General features: G+C 39.7%; 3 protein-coding genes across 4 annotated transcripts; 2 read left to right on the plus strand and 1 right to left on the minus strand.

Annotated features, from left to right (window-relative positions):
* Nucleotides 1–628: 628 nt before the first annotated feature.
* On the minus strand, nt 629–11,455 carry LOC121903967 (zinc finger protein 883-like). Of its 2 annotated transcripts, none has more exons than XM_042421424.1 (2): nt 4,506–4,798; nt 629–3,330 (listed from the first exon to the last, which is right to left on the minus strand). In XM_042421424.1, exons 1-2 carry the CDS (start codon nt 4,675–4,677, stop codon nt 1,793–1,795), a joined length of 1,710 nt encoding a protein of 569 aa, XP_042277358.1. In that variant the 5' UTR covers nt 4,678–4,798; the 3' UTR covers nt 629–1,792. The 2 variants fall into 2 exon arrangements, with proteins under 2 accessions (XP_042277358.1, XP_042277360.1); XM_042421426.1 differs by lacking the exons at nt 629–3,330; nt 4,506–4,798 and adding exons at nt 6,497–8,335; nt 11,186–11,455.
* Nucleotides 11,456–12,720: 1,265 nt separating this feature from the next.
* On the plus strand, nt 12,721–20,752 carry LOC121903956 (oocyte zinc finger protein XlCOF8.4-like). The gene is made up of 4 exons (XM_042421403.1): nt 12,721–12,993; nt 16,235–17,026; nt 17,408–18,163; nt 18,539–20,752. Exons 1-4 carry the CDS (start codon nt 12,822–12,824, stop codon nt 19,603–19,605), a joined length of 2,787 nt encoding a protein of 928 aa, XP_042277337.1. The 5' UTR covers nt 12,721–12,821; the 3' UTR covers nt 19,606–20,752.
* A 1,471-nt stretch (nt 20,753–22,223) lies between these two features.
* On the plus strand, nt 22,224–25,616 carry LOC121903970 (zinc finger protein OZF-like). The gene is made up of 2 exons (XM_042421432.1): nt 22,224–22,534; nt 23,730–25,616. The coding sequence occupies exons 1-2, from the start codon at nt 22,363–22,365 to the stop codon at nt 24,932–24,934; spliced, it is 1,377 nt and encodes a 458-aa protein (XP_042277366.1). The 5' UTR covers nt 22,224–22,362; the 3' UTR covers nt 24,935–25,616.
* Nucleotides 25,617–25,785: the final 169 nt, after the last annotated feature.

Raw genomic sequence — 25,785 nt, forward strand, 5'->3', positions numbered from 1 at the left:
CTGGAGAAACAGCCATAAAACCTCTTGAGTCCTTATACAAACAAACTTTAAAAACTTTAAAAGCCAATGCATTTTCATCACTGTAGGGTACTGGAGAAATACAATTTACTGAGCTTTGAGAATTTTAGATTATTCTCAAATTTGTGTCTAGTTTATAAAATTTTAAATGGTTTGGCCCCTCCTCCACTATGCGACTTTGTGTACACTCGCTCAGTAGGTTCTATTAGATCCTCCAGAATATCCTCTATAAAAGATTGTATCACACCATTTCGTCGCACTGCATTTGGCCAGTCAGCTTTTTCTGTGAAAGCCACAACTCAGTGGAATGCCCTACCTGATGATATGAAGAACTGTAGTTCTATCAATGCATTCAAGACCAGACATGTACTAAAGACCAATCAGCTGTGTGACCATTGAGTCAGATGCGGGGACTACAGATGCAAATTAGCTTCAAGCTAACTCTGGTGCAGTCCATCTTTAATGTTTCAAACTGCACACTGTCCCATTCAATAAATCAATCAATCAATCAACGCTACAGGAAGTCATTCCTACCAACTGCCATCAGTCTGTACAATGACTCTCCTCTGTGTCGGTAGAGGGGACTCCTCTGACAGTGAAGACACACTGCTCACCTGGACTTTTTATTTTATTACATTATCCATCACATGTTATATTTCAGGTTAATATTTTGATACTCTTTAAAATACTGTCCGTATATACTGTTATTACATGTATTTATATTCAGTAAATCATTCAAGTATCAATCTACACTCAATTGTAACATCCATGGACAATCATGCATCTTACTACCTCATCAACATCCACCTGTCTTGCACTAAAGTACAGTGTACTATAGCATATTAACATCAGTGAGCAGTGTATACTCAGCAAATGGTATATTATAGTGATATCTCTAGTCTCTATTCTATTTTTTTAATATTTGAGTTAGTATATTAAGCTATTGTATATTAGCATTTAATTCTATTTGTTTATTTTACCTATACCCAATTGTTTTTGTATTTTGTATTTTGATTTATGTCAGGTGGCTGCTGTAACACTTTAATTTCTCTTTGGGATTAATAAAGTCATCTATCTATGTATGAACCTGGTATACTTCCTGAATATTATCTCATGAAGCAAGGTAATATCAAAATAAACACATGTGATCAGAAACTAAACGTTTTGTTATCTATGTTTGTTTAGGCATTTATTGTATGTATTACTAACACTTAACGTCACTTTTAGTTTTCCTAATCATCCAATCAATTAAATTACAAGTATCAGTCTGAAAAGCCATCATGACAAAAATATTTTATTGGTAATAAAATGTGTTGACTACACCATGTAGTAAATCATCTACAATTTGTGTGTCATCTCTATAGCAACAGAACAACAAAAAAATTATCTCAAGTTAAACCAGGAAGTTTGTCCTGTTCATGGATTGTTTATTGTCAACATGTGCTGCCATTATATGTTCTTGTGTGTTTTATCCATGAATAACTGAATCCTCTGCAACGTTTCACCAATACAAGGCTTCTAGCTTGTGTGGACTGTTTTTTCCAATTCAGACACAATATAATCTTTTCCATGTTGCAGTAGGTTCTTCTCATGTATATTGTAAAGTCAACACAAAGCTCTCCCTCATGTTTTGTAATTATATAGCTTCGTATCTGGATTAATTCTTGTGTCTTTTCAAGTCTGACATCTGACAGAATCTTTTCCTACTGTGTGTTCTCATGTGCATCTTCAAGTGATCTCCACGTGTGAAATCTTCTCCACAAGTTTTACAATTTTACGGCTTCTCACCTGTGTGGGTTCTCATATGCAGTTTTAATGCACGCAGACGCAAGAATCTTTTCTCACAAGTGTGACATGTGTACGGCTTCTCACCTGTGTGGACTCTCATATGCATTTTCAATGTGCTACGTTTAGAGAATCTTTTCTCACAAGTGTTACATCTGTACGGCTTCTCACCTGTGTGTGCTCTCATATGGTGTTTTAATGTGCACAGATGAGAGAATCTTTTCTCACAAATGTTACATGTGTACGGCTTCTCACCTGTGTGTGTTCTCATATGGTGCTTTAATGTGACCAGTTGAGAGAACCTTTTCTCACAAGTGTTACATGTGTACGGCTTCTCACCTGTGTGGATTCTCATATGCAGGTTTAAGTTGCACAGTTGAGAGAATCTTTTCTCACAAGTGTTACATGGGTACGGCCTCTCACCTGTGTGGATTCTCATATGCACTTTTAATGCGCTAGGCTTACAGAATATTTTCTCACAAGTCTTACATGGGTACAGCTTCTCACCTGTGTGGATTCTCATATGCACATTTAATGCACTAGGTTGAGAGAATCTTTTCCCACAAGTGTTACATGTGTATGGCTTCTCCCCTGTGTGTGTTCTCATATGCACTTTTAATGTGCCCAGATGAGAGAATCTTTTCTCACAAATGTTACATGTGTATGGCTTCTCCCCTGTGTGTGTTCTCATATGCTGTTTTAATGTGCCCAGCTCAGAGAATCTTTTCTCACAAGTGTTACATGGATACGGCTTCTCACCTGTGTGGATTCTCATATGCACTTTTAATGCACCAGGTTGAGAGAACCTTTTCTCACAAGTGTTACATGTGTATGGCTTCTCACCTGTGTGGATTCTCATATGCACTTTTAATGCGCTAGGGTGAGAGAAGCTTTTCTCACAAGTGTTACATGGGTACGCCTTCTCACCTGTGTGGACTCTCAGGTGTTTGTTCAAATTGGACATGCACTTGAAAGCTTTCCCATACGTGTTGCATTTTAAAGACTTTTTCCCTGTATAAATATTACTGTGAATCTTTGATGTGGTAGAGTTGTCTTCATTGTTAGTGGGGTTTTTTCTCCTGTGATGTTTCTTCTTGAGTTCTGTCTCTGCATTTCCGGTTGATCCTGAGTCTCCATGTTTGCCTCCTTTGTGATCTTGGCTCTCAGCTACATGAGAGTTGAGAGAGAGGAGTTGGTCATCACTGTTTGGTTGTGATACCACTGAGCTTTTAACTAACATGCTCACAACATGCTCTTTCTCTGCTGCACTCTGAATTTCATCAGAGTCCTCCGTCTGATCTTCACTGTTGTCACTTTCCTCACAAGTAGGAGTCCACATAAAGGTTTCAGTCTCTTGCTTCAGCACCAGCTGCTCTCCCTCCAGACTGGTGTAGACTTCCTCCTGTTCCTCTTTAATTTGTGGAGGCTCTGGGTCCTCTTGGTCCAGACTGGAGTTCTTCTCCTGGTTACAGAGCTGCTGGTCAGTGAGAACCTCCTCTTCCTCACAGACATGCTGCTGTAGAAGCTCTGGAAGGAAAAAGGGATACAGGAAGTAGGTTACTAATGTGATGATAGAAAACCAGACATCTGAGCACATAAGGATGCATTTAAACTACTGGGATCTTAACATATGGGGGTGTGTGTGGGAATGGCACAAATAAATAAAGTCTGTCTGTATTTAAATCATTTGGAACTCATATGAGCATAATTCACCTGATGACAAACTGATCATTTGAATCAGGTGTGTTGGAAAGGAGAAACATCTAAAGCATGTAGGCCAGCGGTGCCCCAAGACCAGGAATAAAAAACAGCTCCCACCTACCTGAACTCCCTCATTCAGGTCTACACTCCCTCCCGCTCACTACAATCTGCCAATGAAAGGCTCCTGGTACAACCACCACAACAGGGCCCTAAATCACTAGCCTGACTCCTCTCTTCTGTAGTTCCCTGGTGGTGAAACAAGTTATCAATCTCCATCCAATCTGCAGAGTCCCTCTAAATCTTTAGAAGACTTTAAAGACTAAAGACTCAGCTCTTTCGCCATCACCTTTGCACTTGATGGACTGGAAAAAAACTGTTTCTATGCATTTTATGCACTCTATGCATTGCCCCTTCCTCTTGGCACCTACGTCCAATCGGACTCAAACTTAGCATTATGGCACTTACTCTTATTGTTCTCTCCTGATTAGATCCTTGCTCATGTTGTATCAACTCTCTGTTGTACGTCACTTTGGATAAAAGTGTCTGCTAAATGAGATTGTAAATTGTAAAAACGCTGAACCACAATGTCCAGCCACTGTCCTGCTCTTGGAGGGTCACATCTCAACCAGCTCCTTGTAATAGCCCTGATACATCCAAGTATCAGGATTTTGAAGAGATAGATGTCCTTCTCTTGAGTTATGTCACCAAGCATCAATCAAAGCTACAAAATCCGGGGGTCCCTGGGAAGAGTCTGAATAACCCTGTCCCAGAATGTTTGTATTTTCATACATAACCAGAAAATATGTGAGTGATAAGCATTTATCTGCCCACACTGTCTCCGGCATTGCTGTTATTCATCCAATGGTTTATTTTTTATGTGGGGTGTAATAAAAAAACAGTTTAATGTTCAATTCTAGTTCCCATTTCAGTTTTACACATCTTGAATTTCTTCCGTTTTGTTCACATGTTTGCTTTTTAAAGATAATTCTGTTTGTACAAACCTATTCTCTGTAACTTTATTTCAGGTTTCCAAACGATATCCAGCAGTCTGCTCTGACGATCGATCACTTCCTCGTATTCGACGATAGTTTTCTGAAAAACTCGGAATATTTCTTCAGCAGCAGCAGTTAGTCGCTCGTTGATGAACTCTCTCAAACACTGAACTGAAGACATTGTTGCTTTATTACAAGCGAGATGTTTTACTGTCCTACTGAGGGACTTCTTCCACGCACAGTAACAAGCAGCTAACGTGACTAGCTCCTGTGTTGTTTACTTCCGCTGGATGTTACACTGTTAAGTTCCGACAGCGGAATCTTTTTTTTTTTCGTTCCGCTTGTTGAAACGAGTTGTCTCAGTGTCATTTGTGGCTTAAATAAGCAACAGTAACTGCATAGAAGTTTTATGTGTTTAAACTAGACATAATAACTCATAACTCAGACATGAGAAAATTCATTACATAAAGGTTTGAGGTACTTGCACTTTAAAGTGATCTATTTTGTGCAGTTTTTGATATCAATTGCACAAAGAATTGTAATACTATTGTATTGTACATTTATTTCACAGCTGTTGTTTTTTTTTTTTTTGTTAATCAGTATGTTTACGTAGAAACTTCAGTCTTTTCCTGCTGTGGAGACTCCTTAATTTAAGGCAGCATGCCAACCAGAGTAAAAGATAGCAGCTTTATGTGTTGACCTATTGACCTGTGCAGTTCATCACTCACACAAAATGGTGTGTTATTTCTTAAGGAGCCAATGGCCTAAAAAAAACCCTCACATAATTTGCTTATAGTTTTAGGATTTGTTGTAGTCAAGACCAAGGAGATGGTTGTTGATTTTAGGAGGACCAGGGCTAGGATAAATACCATTTCCATTCTTGGAGAGGAGGTGGAGGTGGTGCAGGGATAAAGATACCTTGGAATCCACCTCGACCACAGACTGGACTGAAAATGCAACACAGAGGGTGTCTGCAGGAAGGGACAGGGGAGACTCTACTTCTTGAGGAAGCTTGGATCATTTAATGTGTGCTGTAAGATGTTGCAAATCTTCTACCAGCCTGTTGTGGCGAGTGCAATATTCTGTGCTGCTATCTGCTGGGGCAGCAGCATCAGAACCACGGACAAAAATACTGAAGTAAGTGATCAGGAAGGCTGGTTGTGTTCTGGGGACTCCTCTGGATACACTGGAGCTGGTTGTGGAGAGGAGGATGCTGCACAAACTGTTAAACATCATGGAAAACATGTCACATCCCCTCCATGACCTGCTAGTCAAACAGCGGAGCATTTTCAGTCAGAGATTTTATTCAGCTCCGCTGTGACAAAGAACGCTACAGGAAGTCAGTCCTGCCAACTGCCATCAGTCTGAACAATGACTCTCCTCTGTGTCAGGAGAGGGGACTCCTCTGACAGTGAAGACACACTGCTCACCTGGACTTGTATTTTATTACATTATTCATCACATGTTATATTTCAGATTCATATTTTGATCAGCTTTTAAGTACTGTCTGTATATACTGTCATTATATGTATATACATTCAGTAAATCATTCAAGTATCAATCTACACTCAATTCTAACATCCATAGACAATCATGCATCTTACTACCTCATCAAGATCCACCTGACATGCACTAATGTACAGTATACTATAGCATATTAACATCAATGAACAGTGTTTACTCAGCAAATGGTATATTATAGTGATATCTCTAGTCTCTATTCTATTTTTTAGTAATTCTATTTATTTTTATATTTGAGTTAGTATATTAAGTTATTGTATATTAGCATTTAATTCTATTTGTTTCTTTTACCTATGCCTGATTGTTTTTGTATTTTGATTTATGTGAAGTGGCTGCTGTAACACTCTAATTTCTCTTTGGGATTAATAAAGTCATCTATCTATCTATGAATCTGGTATACTTCCTGAATATTATCTCATGAAGCAAGGTAATATCAAAATAAACACATGAGATCAGAAACAAAGCATTTTGTTGTCTGTTTGTTTAGGCATTTATTGTACATATTACTAACACTTCATGTCACTTTAAGTTTTCCGAATCATCCAATCAATTAAATTACAAGTATCAGTCTGAAAAGCCATCATGACAAAAATATTTCATTGGTAATAAAATGTGTTGACTACACCATGTAGTACATCATCTATAATTTGTGTGTGTCACCTTAAACCAGGGGGGGGAAAAAAATACATATAAATTATAAAACTGAAAAATAAACACCTCAGACAAGAAGACTCTACTTGACAATATTAAAACTTAAGTGAGCATACAGCTGAATTTTTTTGAACTTTTCTGAACAAATATTTTTTATTTCTGAGTAAGGAGGACAGTCTTATTTTCTTCTCCCATTGGACAAAACTTTCTCGAATTCCAATTCTAACCTGTGTGGGTTCTCATATGCAGTTTTAAGTTGCCCTGTTGAGAGAATCTTTTCTCACAAGTGTTACATGAGTATGGCTTCTCACCTGTGTGGACTCTCATATGCACTTTTAATTTGCACAGTTGAGAGAATCTTTTCTCACAAATGTTACATGTGTACGGCTTCTCCCCTGTGTGTGTTCTCATATGCATTTTTAATGTGCCTGGCTTAGAGAATCTTTTCTGACAAGTGTTACATGTGTACGGCTTCTCCCCTGTGTGTGTTCTTATATGCTGTTTTAATGCGCCCAGTTGAGAGAATCTTTTCTCACAAGTGTTACATGTGTACGGCTTCTCACCTGTGTGTGTTCTCATATGCAGTTTTACTGTGCCCAGATGAGAGAATCTTTTCTGACAAGTGTTACATGGGTACGGTTTCTCGCCTGTATGGCTTTTCATATGCACTTTTAATTTGCACAGTTGAGGGAATCTTTTCTCACAAGTGATACATGAGTACGGCTTCTCACCTGTGTGGATTCTCATATGCACTTTTAATGCACCAGGTTTAGAGAATCTTTTCTCACAAGTGTTACATGTGTACGGCTTCTCCCCTGTGTGTGTTCTCATATGCAGTTTTAAGTTGCCCAGCTCAGAGAATCTTTTCCGACAAGTGATACATGTGTGCGGCTTCTCGCCTGTGTGGACTCTCATGTGGCTTTTCAAGTTTGACATTCGACAGAATGCTTTTCTACAGGTTTCGCAGTTATAAGGCTTCTCACCTGTGTGGACCGTCATATGCTGTTTCAATGCGCCCCGCTGACAGAATCTCTTTTCACAAGTGTTACATTTGTGCGGCTTCTCACCTGTGTGGATTCTCAGGTGTTTGTTCAAATTGGACTTGCACTGAAAAGCTTTCCCACAAGTATTGCATTTTAAAGACTTTTTTCCTGTATAAATATTACTGTGAATCTTTGATGTGGCAGAGTTGCCTTCAATGTTTGTGTGGTTTTTTCTTCTGTGATGTCTCTTCTTGGGTTTTGTCTCTGCATTCCCAGTTGATCCTGAGTATCCATATTTGCCTCCTTTGTGATCTTGGTTCTCAAGTACATGAGAGTTGTGAGAGAGGAGCTGGTCGTCACTGTTTGGTTTTGGTACCATTAAACTTTTAACTGACATGATTACCATATGTTCTTTCTCTGCTGCACTCTGAGTTTCATCAGAGTCCTCCGTCTGATCTTCACTGTTGTCACTTTCCTCACAAGTAGGAGTCCACATAAAGGTTTCAGTTTCCTGCTTCAGCACCAGCTGCTCTCTCTCCAGAGTGGTGCAGAGTTCCTCCTGTTCCTCTTTAATTTGTGGAGGCTCTGGGTCCTCTTGGTCCAGACTGGAGTTCCTCTCCTGGTTACAGAGCTGCTGGTCAGCGAGAACCTCCTCCTCCTTACAGACATGTTGCTGTGTGAGCTCTGGAAGGACAAAGGGACACAAGAAGTAGGTTACTAGGGTGATGACAGAAAACCAGATATCTGAGCACATAAAGATGCATTTAAACTACTGGGATCTTAGATCTTTTAGAGCTACTTCGACAGTTCAATGTTCAATTCTAGTTCCCATTTCACTTTTACATATCATGAATTTCTAGATCAAAAACCACTATACTTAGACCTGTCAAACCTGGACTAGATTATCATGGAGACTCCAGAGAATCAATAAAACACAGTTTCAGATTTGTGAAACCTTTCTTCTATTTGTGAAAATGCAAAAAAGGGCAATTTCACTCCTTTTTTGCATCCAGACCATATTAGACCAGGTCCACATCAAAAACCACTATACTTAGACCTGTCAAATCTGGACTAGATTAACATGAAGAGATGTAACATGTCCAGACGCACAAAAAAGGCCTGCTGGAGCCATACCCTAATTCACCAGGTAGTCAGCCATTTTGAATTTAATTTCAATTTTTGCGCATTTCCAGGCATTGTATTTCAACAAACTCCTCCTAGAGATTTAACCCCACCAACACAAAACACAGTTTTGTCAGTGTCATCTAAAGAACTTTGTGATGAAAAATTATAAAAATCTTGAGTTTTAGCTGAACGCCCTTGCCATGGCAATGCAGCGATGTTGATGTTTCGCCATAAAACAAGAGGTCCTTATAACTCCAACGTACATTGTCCAATCTGCCCCAAATTTCTCATGCTTCATGAGGGTCCTATCCTGAATACATCTATGTGTCAATATTGAGACATACTCATAGCGTCACCTACTGGTGACAGGAAGTTACATGTTCTGTACTTTTATGAGCTGTACCAAGCAGGATGAACAGATTCATCTGAAATTTGATTAGAAAAGCCTTAAGTCTTTGATGATTCCATATTGTGAAAATGGTGAGTTTTCACTGGATGCTTTTGCTTTGGTGGCATGGCAAATTTCAATGTTTCGCCATGAACAAACAAAGTGTTACAACTTGACTCTTCATGATCAGATCTTTTCCAAATTTCCCATGCTTCATAAATGTTCCGGTCTGAGGGCAAGGATAGGCTCATATTGAGTCATAGTCATAGTGCCACCTACTGGCAACAGGATGTCTTAAGCGCCACTCTTTTGCTAACTACTCCTAGTTGGTTAGCGAGAAACACATAAAATTTGGTCAGCCAAGGTGTAAGACCTTGATAATGATAACTCCTGAAGCTTTTGAGTTTTCATCAAAAGTCGTTGCCATGGCAACGCATTGTTCGCCACAATGTACGAAGCTGTTTTTAAGGGGCTAGACATGCTTGAAAACTCACAAAATTTTGACACACATGACGGGTCTTAAAAAATCTGTAATACTGCATAGGTGGCGGGCATGGGTGTGGCGGAATGGCTAGACAGCGCCCCCTACAATATTTCAACGAAGCAGCCCCAGTAGCAGGCAAAATAGTGGACAAAGGAAGTGATGTTTATCTCCTTGCAATGTCTGAAAACAGCCCGGAGAAAAACTTGGTTTCAGGTCAGGTTGGTTGTGCCTGGTACATGGCATACATTGTAAACAAATCTGATCCACTAAATCTGTATTGTCACTGTGTTTTCTATAGGGAGCAGAAAGGATACATCAATAAAATTGTGAGGGGTAGATGGAAAGGAGGGGCAGAGGAAAAGAGGGAGAGAAGAAGGAAGGACATAAAGAGTGAAGGAAAGGCAGTGAGAAATAATACCAAAAGAGAAGTAAACAGGAAAAGCACAGAAAATTGGCGGGAAAAATAAAAGAAATTGGAAGGAAAAGGGAAGTATAAAGGGAAAAGTAAAATGACAGATAAAGAACAATAGGGACATTGTTATAGGGAGAAATCTTCAAATGGGCCAATAAATCTTCAGGTCACCCACAACTTAGCATTAAACTCAAAACTTTAGAATGGAAAGACTCAAAAAATACACTGGAAGCTGATAGAGTTTAATGTGAATAGGTTTACTGTGCATATAAAAGATACAGAGCAAACCGAGGCTTCCTTGTCCCGGGACAAAGAAAAAACCTGATGCAAAAGCATAAAACCTCATATTATATACTTTTCATAACTCCTCCTATCGTGGAGCTTAGTTTCTAGTCTCTACCTCATTTTTAATTATATTCAACCATCTGGTCATTCTTTCTGAGATTCATAAGTGACCTTGACGCTTTGGTGATAATACAAGCATGGCTTATCTTAAAAAATACTGTCTCAGCATCTTCCACCTTTTTCTCACACTAAAAATTGACCCGACGGCCTTTAATCATTTCACACAGAAAACCAAATTGCTATATCACATATTAGCCTTCTTGCTAACTTCCTGGGAACTGTCTCTTATTGGCATAATGGTATCTTTGCACTCTCACTGGCACATTCGACATGGGAAGGCGGTTTTCCACCATAACATGGTGGAAGCTATGCATATGATCATGAGAAACGCAGGAATATGGAAGAGAGGAGATAGAAAGAAGGAAGGAAAAAAGTAAGTTAGATAGACAGAAATGTACAGAATGTAAATGGGCCAGACAGTAAGACTGAAGGAAACTGAGACAAAAGCAGGACATTCAAACGACAGTTGGTCTGGAAAGGAGCAAGAGGATATCAGGAAGAAACAAAGACTGAGTTACATATAGAGGTTTTAGTAGTAGTTAAAAGGCTCCATAGGTACTTGAAACATTAGTAATAGTATTAGATATAGGCTATTAGGGATGCAACCAAAAGTTTAAGGTGGACTGGGAAATCCCAATCGGATGCCAACTTCAGCCTCGTTGAATTTCTTCCGTTTTGTTCATCTGTTTGTTTTTCAAATATAGTTATGCTTGTACAAACCTATTCTGTATAACTTTATTTCTGGTTTCCAAACGATATCCAGCAGTCTGCGCTGACGATCGATCTCTTTCTCGTACTCGACGATAGTTGTCTGAAAAACTCGGAATATTTCTTCAGCAGCAGCAGTTAGTCGCTCGTTGATGAGCTCTCTCAAACACTGAACTGAAGACATTGTTGCTTAATTACAAGTAAGATGTCTCATTGCCCTTCCATGCACAGTACATACAGCAGTTACCACGCCTATGTTCTGTCTGTCACGTCCGTGTTTACTTCCGCCGGATGTTCTTCTTCTTCGTCGTTGTTGGCGGATCGCAAACCAACTTTAAAGATGATATATATATATATATATATATATATATATATATATATATATATATATATATATACCATTTGCTGAGTATACACTGCTCATCGATGATAATATCCTATAGTACACTGTACATTAGGGCAAGTCAGGTTGACATTGATAAAGTAGTAAGATGCATGATTGTCCATGGATGTTACTTGAATAATTGAATGTATATACATATAATGACAGTATATACAGATGGTACTTTAAAGAGTATCAAAATATGAATCTGAAATATAACGTGATGGATAATGTAATAAAATAAAAATCCAGGTGAGAGTCATTGCACAGACAGGAATGGCAGAAATTACATCCTTGAGCGTTCTTTGTCACTTTGTGACTGAAAGTGCTCTGCTGTTTGACCAGCAGGTCATGGAAGGAAAGTGAGATGTTCTCCATGATGTTTAACAGTTTTTGCAGCATCCTCCTCTCCACAACAAGCTCCAGTGTATCCAGAGGAGTCCCCAGCACAGAGCCAGCCTTCCTTACCAGTTTGTTCAGGTTGTTAGTGTCCCTGACTCTGATGCTGCTGTCCCAGCAGACAGTAGTGCAGAATATTGCACTCGCCACAACAGATTGGTAGAAGATTTGCCACATCTTACTGCACACATTAAAGGACCTAAGCTTCCTCGAGAAGTAGAGTCTGCTCTGTCCCTTCCTATAGACACCCTCTGTGTTGCATTTTCAGTCCAGTCTGTATCCATGGTATCTGTATCCCTCCACCACCTCCACCTCCCCTCCAAGAATGGAAATAGTGTTTAACCTGGCACTGGTCCTCCTAAAATTCACAACCATCCCCATGGTCTTGATCACAACAAATCGTAAAGCTATAAGCAAATTATGTGAGTTTTTTAGGCCATTGGTCCCTTAAGAAACAACACATCATTTTTGTGTGATTGTCCTTTTGGTGTCCCTCCCCATAGAGAGTACCTCAAACCTTTTACACAATGAATTTTCCACTTTCAGGTTTTGAAGAGGGCATAAAATATCAACGAGAGGGAAAATATCAACCTGATACAGCAGGCAGTTCTTATGTCTAGTTTAAAGACATAAAGCCTCTGTGCTGTTACTGCTGCTTATTTATAAGCTACAAATGACACCGTCTGAGACAACTCCTTTCAACAAGCGGAACGAAAAAACACAAGATTCCGCTGTCGGAACTTAACAGTGTAACATCCAGCGGAAGTAAACAACACAGGGGCTAGTCACGTTAACTGATTGGTGCCTTGTGCTTGGAAGAAGTCTCTCAGTAGGATAACAAGATATCTTACTTGTAATTAAGCAACAATGTCGTCAGTTGAGTGTTTGAGAGAGTTAATCAACGAGCGACTAACTGCTGCTGCTGAAGAAATATTCCGAGATTTTCAAAAAACTATCGTCGAGTACGAGGAAGAGATCGATCGTCAGCGCAGACTGCTGGACATCGTTTGGAAACCAGAGATAAAGTTACACAGAATAGGTTAGTAAAACCTGAATTATTGTAATAATATATAACAGAATAATCAGCTTTATCTACCACTGCAGTGGTTAAAATTTGTAATTATAGTTTGGTAAAGTTGGAAATATATTCACAGGTTCGAACTTTCCAGATCTAACGTTATAACTCATTACCGAAACGTTGTTAAAACACAAACCTCTTTCCTACCGTAGTAAGGTAGACAACGATCTACAACCTAATTTTCACCAAAACGAGCCGTCCTCTGAGCTGGACTAATAACCTTGCTCTCTATGTTCAACGGCTGTGAGACGAGTGCGCAGGGACTGTCTAAAAAGTGCAACACCGAAAAGACATACTACAGAAATATTCAATGTTTTAAATCCCATACAGTGTAGTGTCCCCGAAATCACTTAACACATCAATGGTCACTTGTTGGTTATACTCACTCAGTTTGGAAAAATGTGCTTTTTTATAATTTGGGGGAATTTTCTATTGGATAAATTATTAAATAACTTCACTCTTATACAGTGTTATACAGTGGAAACCACTTATAGTGATCACGGTTACAGTGATCGACCGCTTATATGGATCGAAAAGCTCGGGACAGAATCAGTCCTTTATAAATGCTGTTTAAATAATTTGCTTATGGTAATCAAGTAGCCTGCTTACAGTGTTCATTTTGGGTCTTTTCATACATGAAAACATATTGAAATTTTTTAAACTATGGTAAATCTATTTTCTTTTTTTATCTTACTCCCTTAGTACATGTATGATGTGTATTTTGAAGCTGCAGCACCATTATCAGGCGTTGCTGCCCACCTCCACAGGTTTGTGCAGGGTGGGGGTGTGTTTATTTGTAACCACCATGAAACAATCAGAAAATAATGTTTCACTCTTCTCATTCACCGGCTTTCTCACTACCACTGCTCGCTCTCCTCATCCACTCTCAAGCTCACTCGACCACTGCTTCTTTCTCTTTCTCTCTGTCTCTCTCTCTTTCTCTCATCTTTTTAAAAATGAGTGGGGAAGCCATCAGCAAAGCCTAACTTTACTTTTCATGTTATCAAACAAAGAGAAATGTCCTCCTCTCTTCCTAGTAATATTTTTGTCTTCCCTCATGGCAGGGTTATACAGCGTTACAGGTTGTGTTTCTCTCCTAAAGTTGAATCTAGTTAAAGAGTGAAGTGGCCCATTTCATTACTTTGTATTCATGTAATAAATATACAAATGTCAATTAGATGATAATCTGCATGAGAAATTAAGAAAAAGAAAAAAAAAAAGGTTATAATAATCATCCGCTTATAGTGATCAATTTGACCTGGATGGATGTGATCACTATAAGTGGTTTCCACTGTATTCAATTACTTCATTCTTATACAGTGTAGTACCATCAAATTCAGTTCAATAACCAAGGCTCTGCTATTGATTATACTACAACACTTAGTTTGGGAAAAGAAACGGGGGCAGGGGCTCCCACGGAAAGAGTCTTGGGGGCCTTGCAGCTGCGTGGGGGCAATGCAGGGGCTGCAGGGATGTTAGGGGTCTTGTGGGTGGTTGGGGACAGGGTAAGGGGGCTAGTATAGTCCAATAGGTTGGTCCAGGTCCAGGTGAGCCGGTTTGAGGCAGTCCATGGAAATGTGTTCCGACATGCTGCTGATGCCCACCACAACATGCTTGCCCCTAGTTTCAAGGTCACGGAACAGGCTGTTGTAAAAAGGCTGCAGGGGTCCACGGTGGGCATCATGGTGGATGAAAATATACTCTGCTGCCTGCAGGCTTGTGGGGAAGTGAGACTGGGGGAGGCCATGTTGTGAAGTGGGGACGAGTGCAAAAACCCTGGCATTATCCAGGAGTGTGGTCCATTGGTGAATTGCAGACCAGGGAGCTGTGGTGTTGGGGATGAAATCCCTCGGGACCTGCAGAGGTTGGCCGTAAACCAGTTCAATGAATGAGGACTGGAGGTCCTCTTCTGGGGCAGTCTTGAGGCCCAACATGAACCACGGGAGCCTGTCAACCCAGCTGCTGTCCTTTAGGCTGGCCCACAAAGTGGCCATCATGGAGCAATGAAACTCCTCGCTTAGCCCATTAGCCTGAGGGTGGTCAGCAGTGGTGCAGTGGAGTTTCACTCCCAAGCTCTCTGTGACTGCATCTCAGAGCTTGGACATGAACTGTGGACCCCTGTTGGAGGAGAGGTCAGATGGGGCGCTGAACCGGGCAACCCGGGTACCAATGAACGCCTGTGGTACCTTGGTGGATGTCGACGACAACAGCAGGATGGCTTCTGGCCATCAGGTGGTCCTGTCCACCATGGTGAGGAGGTGTGTGGAATTGTGGGAGGGGGGCAGCAGGTCTACCAGGTCCACTATAACATGGTCAAACCTCCTTTCAGGCACTGAGAACTGTGCTGGGGGGCTTTGGTGTGGCAGTGCACCTTAGCATGCTGGTACTCCACGCAGGAGTCAGCCCAGTCCCTCTCAAATCTTTCTTTAGGCCATGCCAGACAAACTGCCTTTCAGCATCTGAAACAGAATCTGCAGATTCAGCATTGTCGGATGTCTGCATTTTTGGTGCAACTCTAAGATAAGGCCCCCTTCATAACGGTTTATAAACATGAATTGATGGCTTAATTGATGGTTAATAAATCATTTACCAATGCTTTATAAATTGTAAGCCATTGATAAGCATGATTTTTGAAAAATCCCCCCTTTCTATACAACCATAACATTTGCTTTATCTAATTCTTAAGGAAGATGCCTCCAATGTACTGTTCAACTACTTACTGATGACTTAAAAAATGTGACACACTAACCCTTTATTAGTAACTTTTAAGATCTAATGTCTTATCAGAAAGTCATTTAACCCTTATTAACGATTCATAATCATCAGCAGTCCTGCAGTTGTAAATGATTATCAATCATTAATAAAGGGTTATTGTGTTAACATGTTATGTGTCAATGTTAATGGTTTATAAATGATTTATAAAGCATAAGTAAATATTTATAATTATTACTTAATTAATTAAGTCATTAATTAATGCTTATAAAGCCTTTAGAAGGGTGTTTGTATTGGTTTCATTATCATAGTTATAATCTGCGATGTGAGCCACCGACCAGAGCTTGGCGAGCCACATAAGGCTCCTGAGTAATGCAATGAAGAACCCTGGATTAAGCCATTAATTAATGCTTTTAAACCTTTTATAAAGGGTGCCTTATCAAAAAGTAGTACCACTTCTTTTATTACCCTTTCTCCTTTGTCCTTCCAGAGCTCCCTCAGCAACATGTCTGTAATGAAGAGGAGGAGGTTCTCACTGATCACCAGCTCTGTAGCCAGGAGAGGACCTCCAGTCTGGACCTAGAGGACCCAGAACCTCCACAGATTAAAGAGGAACAGGAGGAAGAGCTCTGCACCAGTCTGGAGGGAGAACAGCTGGTACTGAAGCAGGAGACTGATTTCTTAAAGTCAAGTCCTAATTACTTAAGTGATCACAGTGACTGGACTCTAGTTTTGAGTTGTGATCAAAGTGAAGCAGAGAAAGAGCCTCCAGACAACATCTCAACTAAAAGGATAAGATCTCAATCTGACAGAGAGAGCTCTGGAGTATCTGAACCAACCACTGACCATCAGCTCATCTTTCACACCTCTTATGTGGGAAATAACCAGGAACACAAAAGTGACACCCATAGAAATGCAACAAAGCCAACGGAAAAACATGAGGGCACCTCAACATTGTCTAGAAACATTACACTAAATATAAATAAGGAGCAGAACACGGTAATGACTAGTAATTCTCAGCCCAAACTAAATGACAAACCTTTCAAGTGCAACAGCTGCAGTAAAGACTTTTATGTGTATAAACAACTAAAAGTTCACCTGAGGACCCACACTGCTGAGAAGCCTTTCAGTTGTACAGTCTGTGGAAAGACATTCAGCCTTAAACGTTACCTCACGCAACACATGATAACCCACTCAGCTGAGAAACCGTACGCTTGCAGCAGATGTCGGAAGAGTTTCCGGCGTTTACAGCATCTACGGATTCACATGACACGTCACACAGGTGAGAAGACTTACAGCTGTGTTTACTGTGAGAGGGTGTTTTTTTCTTTTAACAAGCTCAGCATACAGATAATCCTTATAACTGCAGCATTTGGCAAGAGCTTCGACTGTAAGAGAAATCCTGAGAGTGTATGTTTGAAGCCATAGAGACAAGAGACTTTCAAGTGCAGCCTCAAGAGTTTGAGTGGCTCAATCCTGAACAAACATATGAAGTTTAGGAGTGAAATGATTAATTACTCAACAGATAACCAGTTGTTGTTTTGATAATTGACTAATTTTTCAAGTAATTTTTCAAGCAAAAAGGCTCCATATTCTCAGGTTCCACCTTTTTAAATGTAAAGATTTATTCCTTTTATCTGTTTTATATCATTGTAAACTCCAGAGCTCCTACAGCAACATGTCTATAATGAAGAGGAGGAAGTTTTCACTGACCAGCAGCTCTGTAACCAGGAGAGGAACTCCAGTCTGCACCAAGAGGACCCAGAACCTCCACAGATTACAGAGGAACAGGAGGAGGAGCTCTGCACTAGTCTGGAGGGAGAGCAGCTGGTACTGAAGCAGGAGACTGATTTCTTAAAGTCAATCCCCAATTATTTAAGTGATCACAGTGACTGGACTCTAGTTTTGAGTTGTGATCAAAGTGAAGCAGAGAAAGAGCCTCCAGACAACATTTCAACTAAAAGGATAAGATCTGAATCTGACAGAGAGAGCTGTAGAGTATCTGAACCAACCACTGACCATCAGCTCATCTTTCACACCTCTTACGTGGGAAATAACCAGGAACACAAAAGTGACACCCATGGAAATGCAACAAAGCCACAAAAAAAACATGAGGGCACCTCAACATTGACTACAAACATTCCACCAAATATAATTAAGCAGCAGAATGACAAACCTTTCAAGTGCAACAGCTGCAGTAAAGACTTTTATGTGTATACACAACTGAAAGTTCACCTGAGGACCCACACTGCTGAGAAGCCTTTCAGTTGCACAGTCTGTGGAAAGAGATTCAGCCTGAAACGTTACCTCACGCAACACATGATAACCCACTCAGCTGAGAAGCCGTACGCTTGTAACAGATGTCAGAAGAGTTTCCGGCGTTTACAGAATCTGCAGATTCACATGAGAAGTCACACAGGTGAGAAGCTGTGTTTACTGTGAGAAGGTGTTTTTTTTACAAGTTCAGCACACAGATAATCCCTATAACTGCAGCATTTGGCGAGAGCTTCGATTGTAAGAGAAATCCTGAGAGTGCATGTTTGAATCCATAGAGACAAAAGACTTTCAAGTGCAGCCTCAAAGGAAAAGAGTTCGAGTGGCTCAATCCTGAAGAAACACATGAACTTTAGGAGTGAAGTGATTAATCACTCAACAGATAACCAGTTGTTGTTTTGATAATTGACAAATTTTTAAAGTAATTTTTCAAGCAAAAAGGCTCCATATTCTCAGGTTCCACCTTTTTAAATGTAAAGATTTACTCCTTTTACCTGTTTTATATCATTGTAAACTCCAGAGCATGTCTGTAATGAAGAGGAGGAGGTTCTCACTGACCAGCAGCTCTGTGACCAGGAGAGGAACTCTAGTCTGGACCAAGAGGACCCAGAGCCTCCACAGATTAAAGAGGAACAGGAGGAACTCTGCACCAGTCTGGAGGGAGAGCAGCCAGTACTGAAGCAGGAGACTGAAACCTTTATGTTGACTCCTACTCGTGAGGAAAGTGACAACAGTGAAGATCAGACTCTGGACTTAGATCCGGTTGAAACTCAGAGTGCAGCAGAGAAAGAGCATGTTGTCAGTATGTCAGTTAAAAGCTCAGTGATACCAGATCCAAACAGGGAAGACCAGCTCCTCTCTCACAATTCTAATCTAACTGAGAGCCAAGATCACAAAGGAGGCAAAGAAGGAGATTCAGGATCAACTAGAAACGCAGAGCCGAAACCAAAGAAGAGACATCACAGGAGCAAATATCGCACCAACAATGAAGACAACTCTACCACATCAAAGATTCGCAGTAATTCCATTACAGGGAAACAGTGTTTTAAATGTGACACTTGTGGGAAAGCTTTTAAGTGCAAGTCCAAATTGCATATACATCTGAGAGTTCACACAGGTGAGAAGCCGTTCCCATGTAACACTTGTGAGAGAAGATTCTCTCAGCTGGGCGCATTAAACCTACATATGAAAGTCCACACAGGTGTGAAACCGTATAACTGCAAAACCTGTGGAAAAGGATTCTATCGAATGACAGATATGAAAAGGCACATGAGAACCCACAGAGGTGAGAAACCGTACCCCTGCAACTCCTGTGGGAGGAGATTTAGTGACATGACAGCAGTGAAAGTGCATATGAGAATCCACACAGGTGAGAAGCCGTACCCATGTAACACTTGTGGGAAAAGCTTCTCTCAGCTGGGAGCATTAAAAGTGCATAAGAGAATCTATACAGGTGACAAGCCGTACAATTGCAAAACTTGTGGGAGAGAGTTCTGTTGTAGACATCAATGGAAGATCCATATGAGAACGCACAAAGTGGGAAAAGATACCATACTTGAAAAGACACATAAGAATTCATACAGATGAGAAGCTGTACACTTGTTAAACATGAGGGAGAGCTTTGTGTTGACTTTACAGTCTACATGAGAAGAACCTGCTGCAACAGGGAAAAGATTCTGTTATATGTCTGAGTTGGAAAGCATATAATTGTCCATACAAGCAAGTAGCCTTGTATTTGTGAAACGTTGGAGAGGATTCAGTTGTAGTGATTCATGGATAACATGCACAGGTGAACGACCATATAATTGCAGCATTTCTGGGATTTGTTTTTTCTCAAATGACATATTGAAAGAAACAAACCATAAACAGGACAAACCATCAGGCTGAAACTCCCATGGGCAAGTGTTTACCAACTAAAATGAACAAACTTTTGCAATAGCTGCGTCTTTGTTGGTGAATATAAAATATTTCCCATTAAGAAGAGATCACAATATCTTAGTGTAATGAAGTGGTACATTGTCAACAATACCATCAAGTATTGTTGAACTCACCTCTTGCGTGTTTTTCTTTCAAATTAAGGTATTACTCTTATTTCTGTTTCAACAGTTTCTATCCCCTTGTTTTGAATTAAACAAAGACTTAAAATCCAGGTACTTCAAGTAGTGCTTGATATTTTCAAATAATGCCCATTATACATTTTTGCAATCAAATGTACTGGGTCTTGTTATATAGTAAAATAAAACAGTGATGTTGCTCACTCTAAAATATAAATTTGGACTTCTTAACTATAACTTAGACAACCAACAGAGCAGGGTTGTGAATTAATTTACTGATTGGCATTTCTTTGTTTATTTTCAGTACATCCCTAAACTTGAGTTGTTGGATTGTTAGTTTCTACAAATGTTAATGATTGACCTGTTAAATGATTTTTTTCTCTATTTTAGTATACTAAATCAATAATGTGAGTGGATTTCAGGCTCTCTGATGTCAAAACAAAGAAAACCTCTAGTTCTGTATGCTCTCTTAAGTTTTCATGCTGCCAACTGGAGTTTTTTTTTGTCTGCAGGGTTTATTTTCAATTGTATAATTTTTATGTATTTTTTCCTGATTTAACTTGAGATAAAATTTGCTTCTTTAGAGATGACACGCATAAATTGTAGATGATTTACTACATGGTGTAGTAATCACATTTTATTAACAATAAAATATTTTTTCATGATGGCTTTTCAGTCTGATATTCTTAATTTCATTAATTGGAGGATTAGGAAAACTAAAGGTGTCATTAACATTAAGTGTCAGTAGTGCATACAATAAATGCCTGATCAAAAGTAGACAACAAAATGTTTTGTTTCTGATCTCATGCATTTATTTTAATGTTACTTTGCTTCATGAGGTCATAATATAAGTATACCAGATTCATAGTTAGATAAATGACTTAATTAATCCCAAAGGGAAATTAAAGTATTACAGCAGCCACCGCATTATATACAATAACTAAATAAACTAACTGAAATATAATTAGATAAATAATAGATAATATAATTAGATTAACTAAAAATAGATTTAAGACTAGATGTGTAAGAAAAACTATAATATACCATCAGCTGAGTATTCACTGCTCATTGATGTTGATATGCTAGAATGCACTGTACATTAGTGCAAATCAGGTGGATATTGATGAGGTAGTGAAATGCATGATTGTCATCGGATGTTAGAATCGAGTGTAAATATACTTGAAATATATACTGAATGTAAACACATATAATGACAGTATATACAGACAGTACTTAAAAGATTATCAAAATATGAATCTGAAATATAACATGTGATGAATAATGTAATAAAATACAAGTCCAGGTGAGCAGTGTGTCTTCACTGTCAGAGGAGTCCCCTCTCCCAACACAGAGGAGAAACATTGTACAGACTGATGGCAGTTGGTAGGAATGACTTCCTGTAGCGTTCTTTGTCACAGCAGAGCTGAAGAAGTCTCTGACTGAAAGTGCTCCGCTGTTTGACCAGCAGGTCATGGAGGGGATGCGAGATGTTCTCCATGATGTTTAACAGTTTGTGCAGCATCCTCTTCTCCACAACCAGCTCCAGTGTATCCAGAGGACTCCCCAGCACAGAGCCAGCCTTTCTGATTTGTTTGTTCCATTTGTTAGTGTCCCTGACTCTGATGATGCTGCCGCAGCAGATAGCAGGACGGAATATTGCACTCATCACAACAGACTGGTAGAAGATTTGCAACGTCTTACTGCACACATTAAATGATCTAAGCTTCCTCAAAAAGTAGAGTCTCCCCTGTCCCTTCCTGTAGACACCCTCTGTGTTGCATTTTCAGTCCAGTCTGTTGTCGAGGTGGATTCCAAGGTATCTTTATCCCTCCACCACCTTCACCTCCTCTCCAAGAATGGAAATGGTGTTTATCCTAGCCCTGGTCCTCATAAAACCCACAACCATCTCCTTGGTCTTGACTTCAACAAATCCTAAAGCTATGGATATCAAAACTGCACAAAATGGATAAAGTCAAGTGCAAGCACCTCAAACCTTTATGTAATAAATTTTCTCATGTCTGAGTTATGAGTTCTTATGTCTAGTTTAAACACATAAAGCCTGTGTGCTGTTACTGCTGCTTATTTATAAGCCACAAATGACACTGTCTGAGACAACTCGTTTCAACAAGCGGAACGAAGTAATACAAGATTCCGCTGTCGGAACTCAACAGTGTAACATCCAGCGGAAGTAAACAACACAGGAGCTAGTCACGTTAGCTGTTTGGTGTCCTGTGCTTGGAAGAAGTCTCTCAATAGGACAGTGAGACATCTCACTTGTAATTAAGCAACAATGTCTTCAGTTGAATGTTTGAGAGAGTTAATCAACGAGCGACTAACTGCTGCTGCTGAAGAAATATTCGTAGTTTTTCAAAAAACTATCGTCCAGTACGAGGAAGAGATCGATCGTCAGCGCAGACTGCTGGATATCGTTTGGAAACCAGAAATAAAGTTACACAGAATAGGTCTGTAAAACCTTAACTATTTTATTTTTAGCATAAAACATAAGAGTCAGTGTTATAATATAACTTCTATACTTGTAATTATTTGCTGGGATGTCTACAACGTTGACGTTAGCTTCTGATTCAAGTTGAAGGGAAAAGTTGATTGGAAAGTTAAGGGAAACAGAAATAATGATATTTAAGCGGCTGATTCTCCGTTGTTTTTTTTTTTAGCACCATTTACACAAGTGAAAAGGTGTTAGACATGATAGCAAAAGCCTTAACGCCGTTTAAACCCACTTTAAGATTTGTGTTACCTTTATTTTGCTTTCGAAAACAGAAAAAAGGCGATTTCACCGATTTCTCCATTCAGTCAACATTAGACCAGGTCCAGATCAAGAACCACTGTACTTTGACTTGTGAAATCTGGACTTTCAAATCACTGTTTTTAATGAGTCTCCGGAGTCTTCTTGTTAATGTAGTCCAGATTTGACAAGTCTTAGTACAGTATTTATTGATGTTCAAAAGCTAAATAAAGGTTCCCCAAAACACTATTTCACAAGTGCAAGTGGTGCAAAAGTGGAGAATCAGCTGCTAAATAGCATTATAAACGTTTCCCTTAACTTCTCCTGAATCAGAAAGTAACTTTAGCATCATCAGATGTCTGCATTTTAGCTTAATTAATGGTTAATAAATAATTTACTAATGCTTTCTGAATAATTTATAAACCATTAATAAGCATATTTTTGGGGTTCCCAGGTTGTGAAAAGTCCATCCTTTCTATACCACTGTGAAATTTGCTTTATCTAATTCTTTAGGAAGACGTCTCCAATGTATTGTTCAACCACTTGCTGATGACCTAAAAAATGTGAAACACTAGCCCTTTATTAGTAACTGTTAAAGTGGACCACCGTGAGTTAGGGTAGGTCTCAGCAGGGTTTGACAGTCCCATGTTTGTAGTCTATACTGCCATCTTGTGTATGAATAGCGTATTATGTGTATTGGCTGCATTATCATAATAGCTGCAATGCAAGCTGCCAATTAGAGCATGGCGAGTCATGCAATGAAGAACACTGAATTAATTTTATATATATATGTATATATATATATATAAATATATGTAGCCATTAATTAATGCTTATGAACCCTTTATAAAAGGTGCCTTATCAGAAAGTGGTACCGCATTGTTTTCTTCACCCTTTCCCCTTTGTCCCTCCAGAGCTCCAACAGCAACATGTCTGTAAGGAGGGGGAGGTTCTCTCTGAACAACAGCTCTGTAACCAGGAGAGGAACCCCAATCTGGACCAAGAGGACCCAGAGCCTCCACAGATTAAACAGGAACAGGAGGAACTTTGCACCAGTCTGGAGGGAGAGCAGCTGGTGCTGAAGCAGGAGACTGAAACCTTCATGCTGACTCCTACTTTTAAGGAAAGTGAAGATCAGACTCTGGACTTGAGTCCTGATGAAACTCAGAGTGCAGCAGTGAAAGAGCATGTTGTCAGCATGTCAGTTAAATGCTCAGTGGTACCAGAACCAAACAGTGATGACCAGCTCCTCCCTCACAACTCTCATGTAGCTGAGAGCCAAGATCACAAAGGAGACTCAGGATCAACTAGAAATGCAGAGACAAAAGCACAGAACAGACATCATGAGAGCAAAAATCACACTTACTATGAAGACAACTCCACCACATTGAAGACTCACAGTTGTACCCGTACAGGGAAACAGTGTTTTAAATGTAGAACTTGTGGGAAAATATTTGAGTACAAGTCCAAATTACATACACATCTGAGAGTCCACACAGGTGAGAAGCCGTACCCATGTAACACTTGTGAAAAAAGATTCTCTGAGCTGGGTGCATTAAAAGTGCATATGAGAATCCACACAGGTGAGAAGCCGTACCCATGTAACATTTGTGAGAAAAGATTCTCTGAGCCAGGCACATTGAAAGTGCATATCAGAGTCCACACAGGGGAAAAGCCGTACCCATGTAACACCTGTGGAAGAGGTTTCAGTCGAATGGCAGACTTGAAAAAGCACATGAGAATCCACACAGGTGAGAAGCCGTACCCATGCAACACTTGTGAGAAAAGATTCTCTGAGCTGGGTGCATTAAAAGTGCACATGAGAATGCACACAGGTGAAAAGCCGTACTCATGTAACAGTTGTGAGAGAAGATTCTCTGATCTGGGCTCATTAAAAGTGCATATGAGAATTCACACAGGTGAAAAACCATACCTCTGCAACATCTGTGGGAAAAGATTTAGTGACAGGACGTCTGTGAAAAGGCATATAAGAACACACACAGGGGAGAAGCCGTATAGTTGCAAAACTTGTGGGAGAGGATTCAGTCGTAGAAATCTCATGAAGATTCACATGAAAACGCACACAGTGGACAAAGAATCTGTCAGATGCCAGACTTGAAAAGGCAAGAATTCATTCAGATGAGAAGCCACATAATTGCAAAACGTAAGGGAGAGCTTTGTGGTGACTTTACAATCTACATGAGAACCTACTGCAACACGAAAAAGATTCTGTCATGGATCTGAATTGGAAAAGCATATGAGTCCACACAAGCAATTAGCTTTGTATTTTTGAAACATTGGGGAGAATTTCCATTGTAGTGATTCATGGACAAGACACACATGAAGAATTATGTAATGGCAACACATGGAGGCAAAAAACTATCCATCAACAGGACGAACAATTGAGCTGAAACTCTTGTAGGCAAGTGTTCACCAACATCTTTGTAAATGAATGTAAAATATTCTCAGTGAAGAAGAGTTCAGAATATATCATGGAAGTTGTACATTGTCAACAACGCTTTCAAGTTTTGTTAAACTAAACTCTTGTTTCTTTTTCCTTCACATTACTGTAACTAATCATACTGTTAGCAACAGCATTTCTTTGACTGAATTATAATATCCTGAATCTTTGAAAAATCTTTGTTTCACGAGTGCAGTCAAAGTGATAGTGCCAAATGTTTTGGCTCCACAATACAAGGGTCTGTATCCATGAAGTTCTTTTAGAATAATTCATAGAATTGTAGTTTCGATTTCAACTAGGACTTAAAGTTGCAATACATGAAATTCATTCAGCCACTAGATGTCGCACGATGTGTGTGTGTGTGTGTGTGTGTGTGTGTGTGTGTGGGGGGGGGGGGGGGTTCTTGAACTGACAGCTCAGGAAACTCAGTCAAAACTTCAATTAGGCAGTGTTGATCAAATATGAATCAAGATTCTGCCAGTGCATTGCCTATTTCTTGCCTCAAATGT

Source organism: Thunnus maccoyii, chromosome 9, assembly GCF_910596095.1.
Source record: "Thunnus maccoyii chromosome 9, fThuMac1.1, whole genome shotgun sequence".
Classification (NCBI taxonomy): domain Eukaryota; kingdom Metazoa; phylum Chordata; class Actinopteri; order Scombriformes; family Scombridae; genus Thunnus; species Thunnus maccoyii.

Excerpts from the sequence above, each read along its gene's own strand:
- LOC121903967 (XM_042421424.1), bottom strand. The coding sequence starts at position 4,677 with ATGTCTTCAGTTCAGTGTTTGAGAGAGTTCATCAACGAGCGACTAACT. Across the intron at positions 3,331-4,505 it reads AATAAAGTTACAGAGAATAG|AGCTTCTACAGCAGCATGTC; the intron begins GTTTGTACAAAC and ends TTTTCCTTCCAG.
- LOC121903956 (XM_042421403.1), top strand. The coding sequence starts at position 12,822 with ATGTCGTCAGTTGAGTGTTTGAGAGAGTTAATCAACGAGCGACTAACT. Across the intron at positions 17,027-17,407 it reads TCACATGACACGTCACACAG|AGCTCCTACAGCAACATGTC; the intron begins GTGAGAAGACTT and ends TGTAAACTCCAG. Across the intron at positions 18,164-18,538 it reads TCACATGAGAAGTCACACAG|AGCATGTCTGTAATGAAGAG; the intron begins GTGAGAAGCTGT and ends TGTAAACTCCAG.
- LOC121903970 (XM_042421432.1), top strand. The coding sequence starts at position 22,363 with ATGTCTTCAGTTGAATGTTTGAGAGAGTTAATCAACGAGCGACTAACT. Across the intron at positions 22,535-23,729 it reads AATAAAGTTACACAGAATAG|AGCTCCAACAGCAACATGTC; the intron begins GTCTGTAAAACC and ends TTGTCCCTCCAG.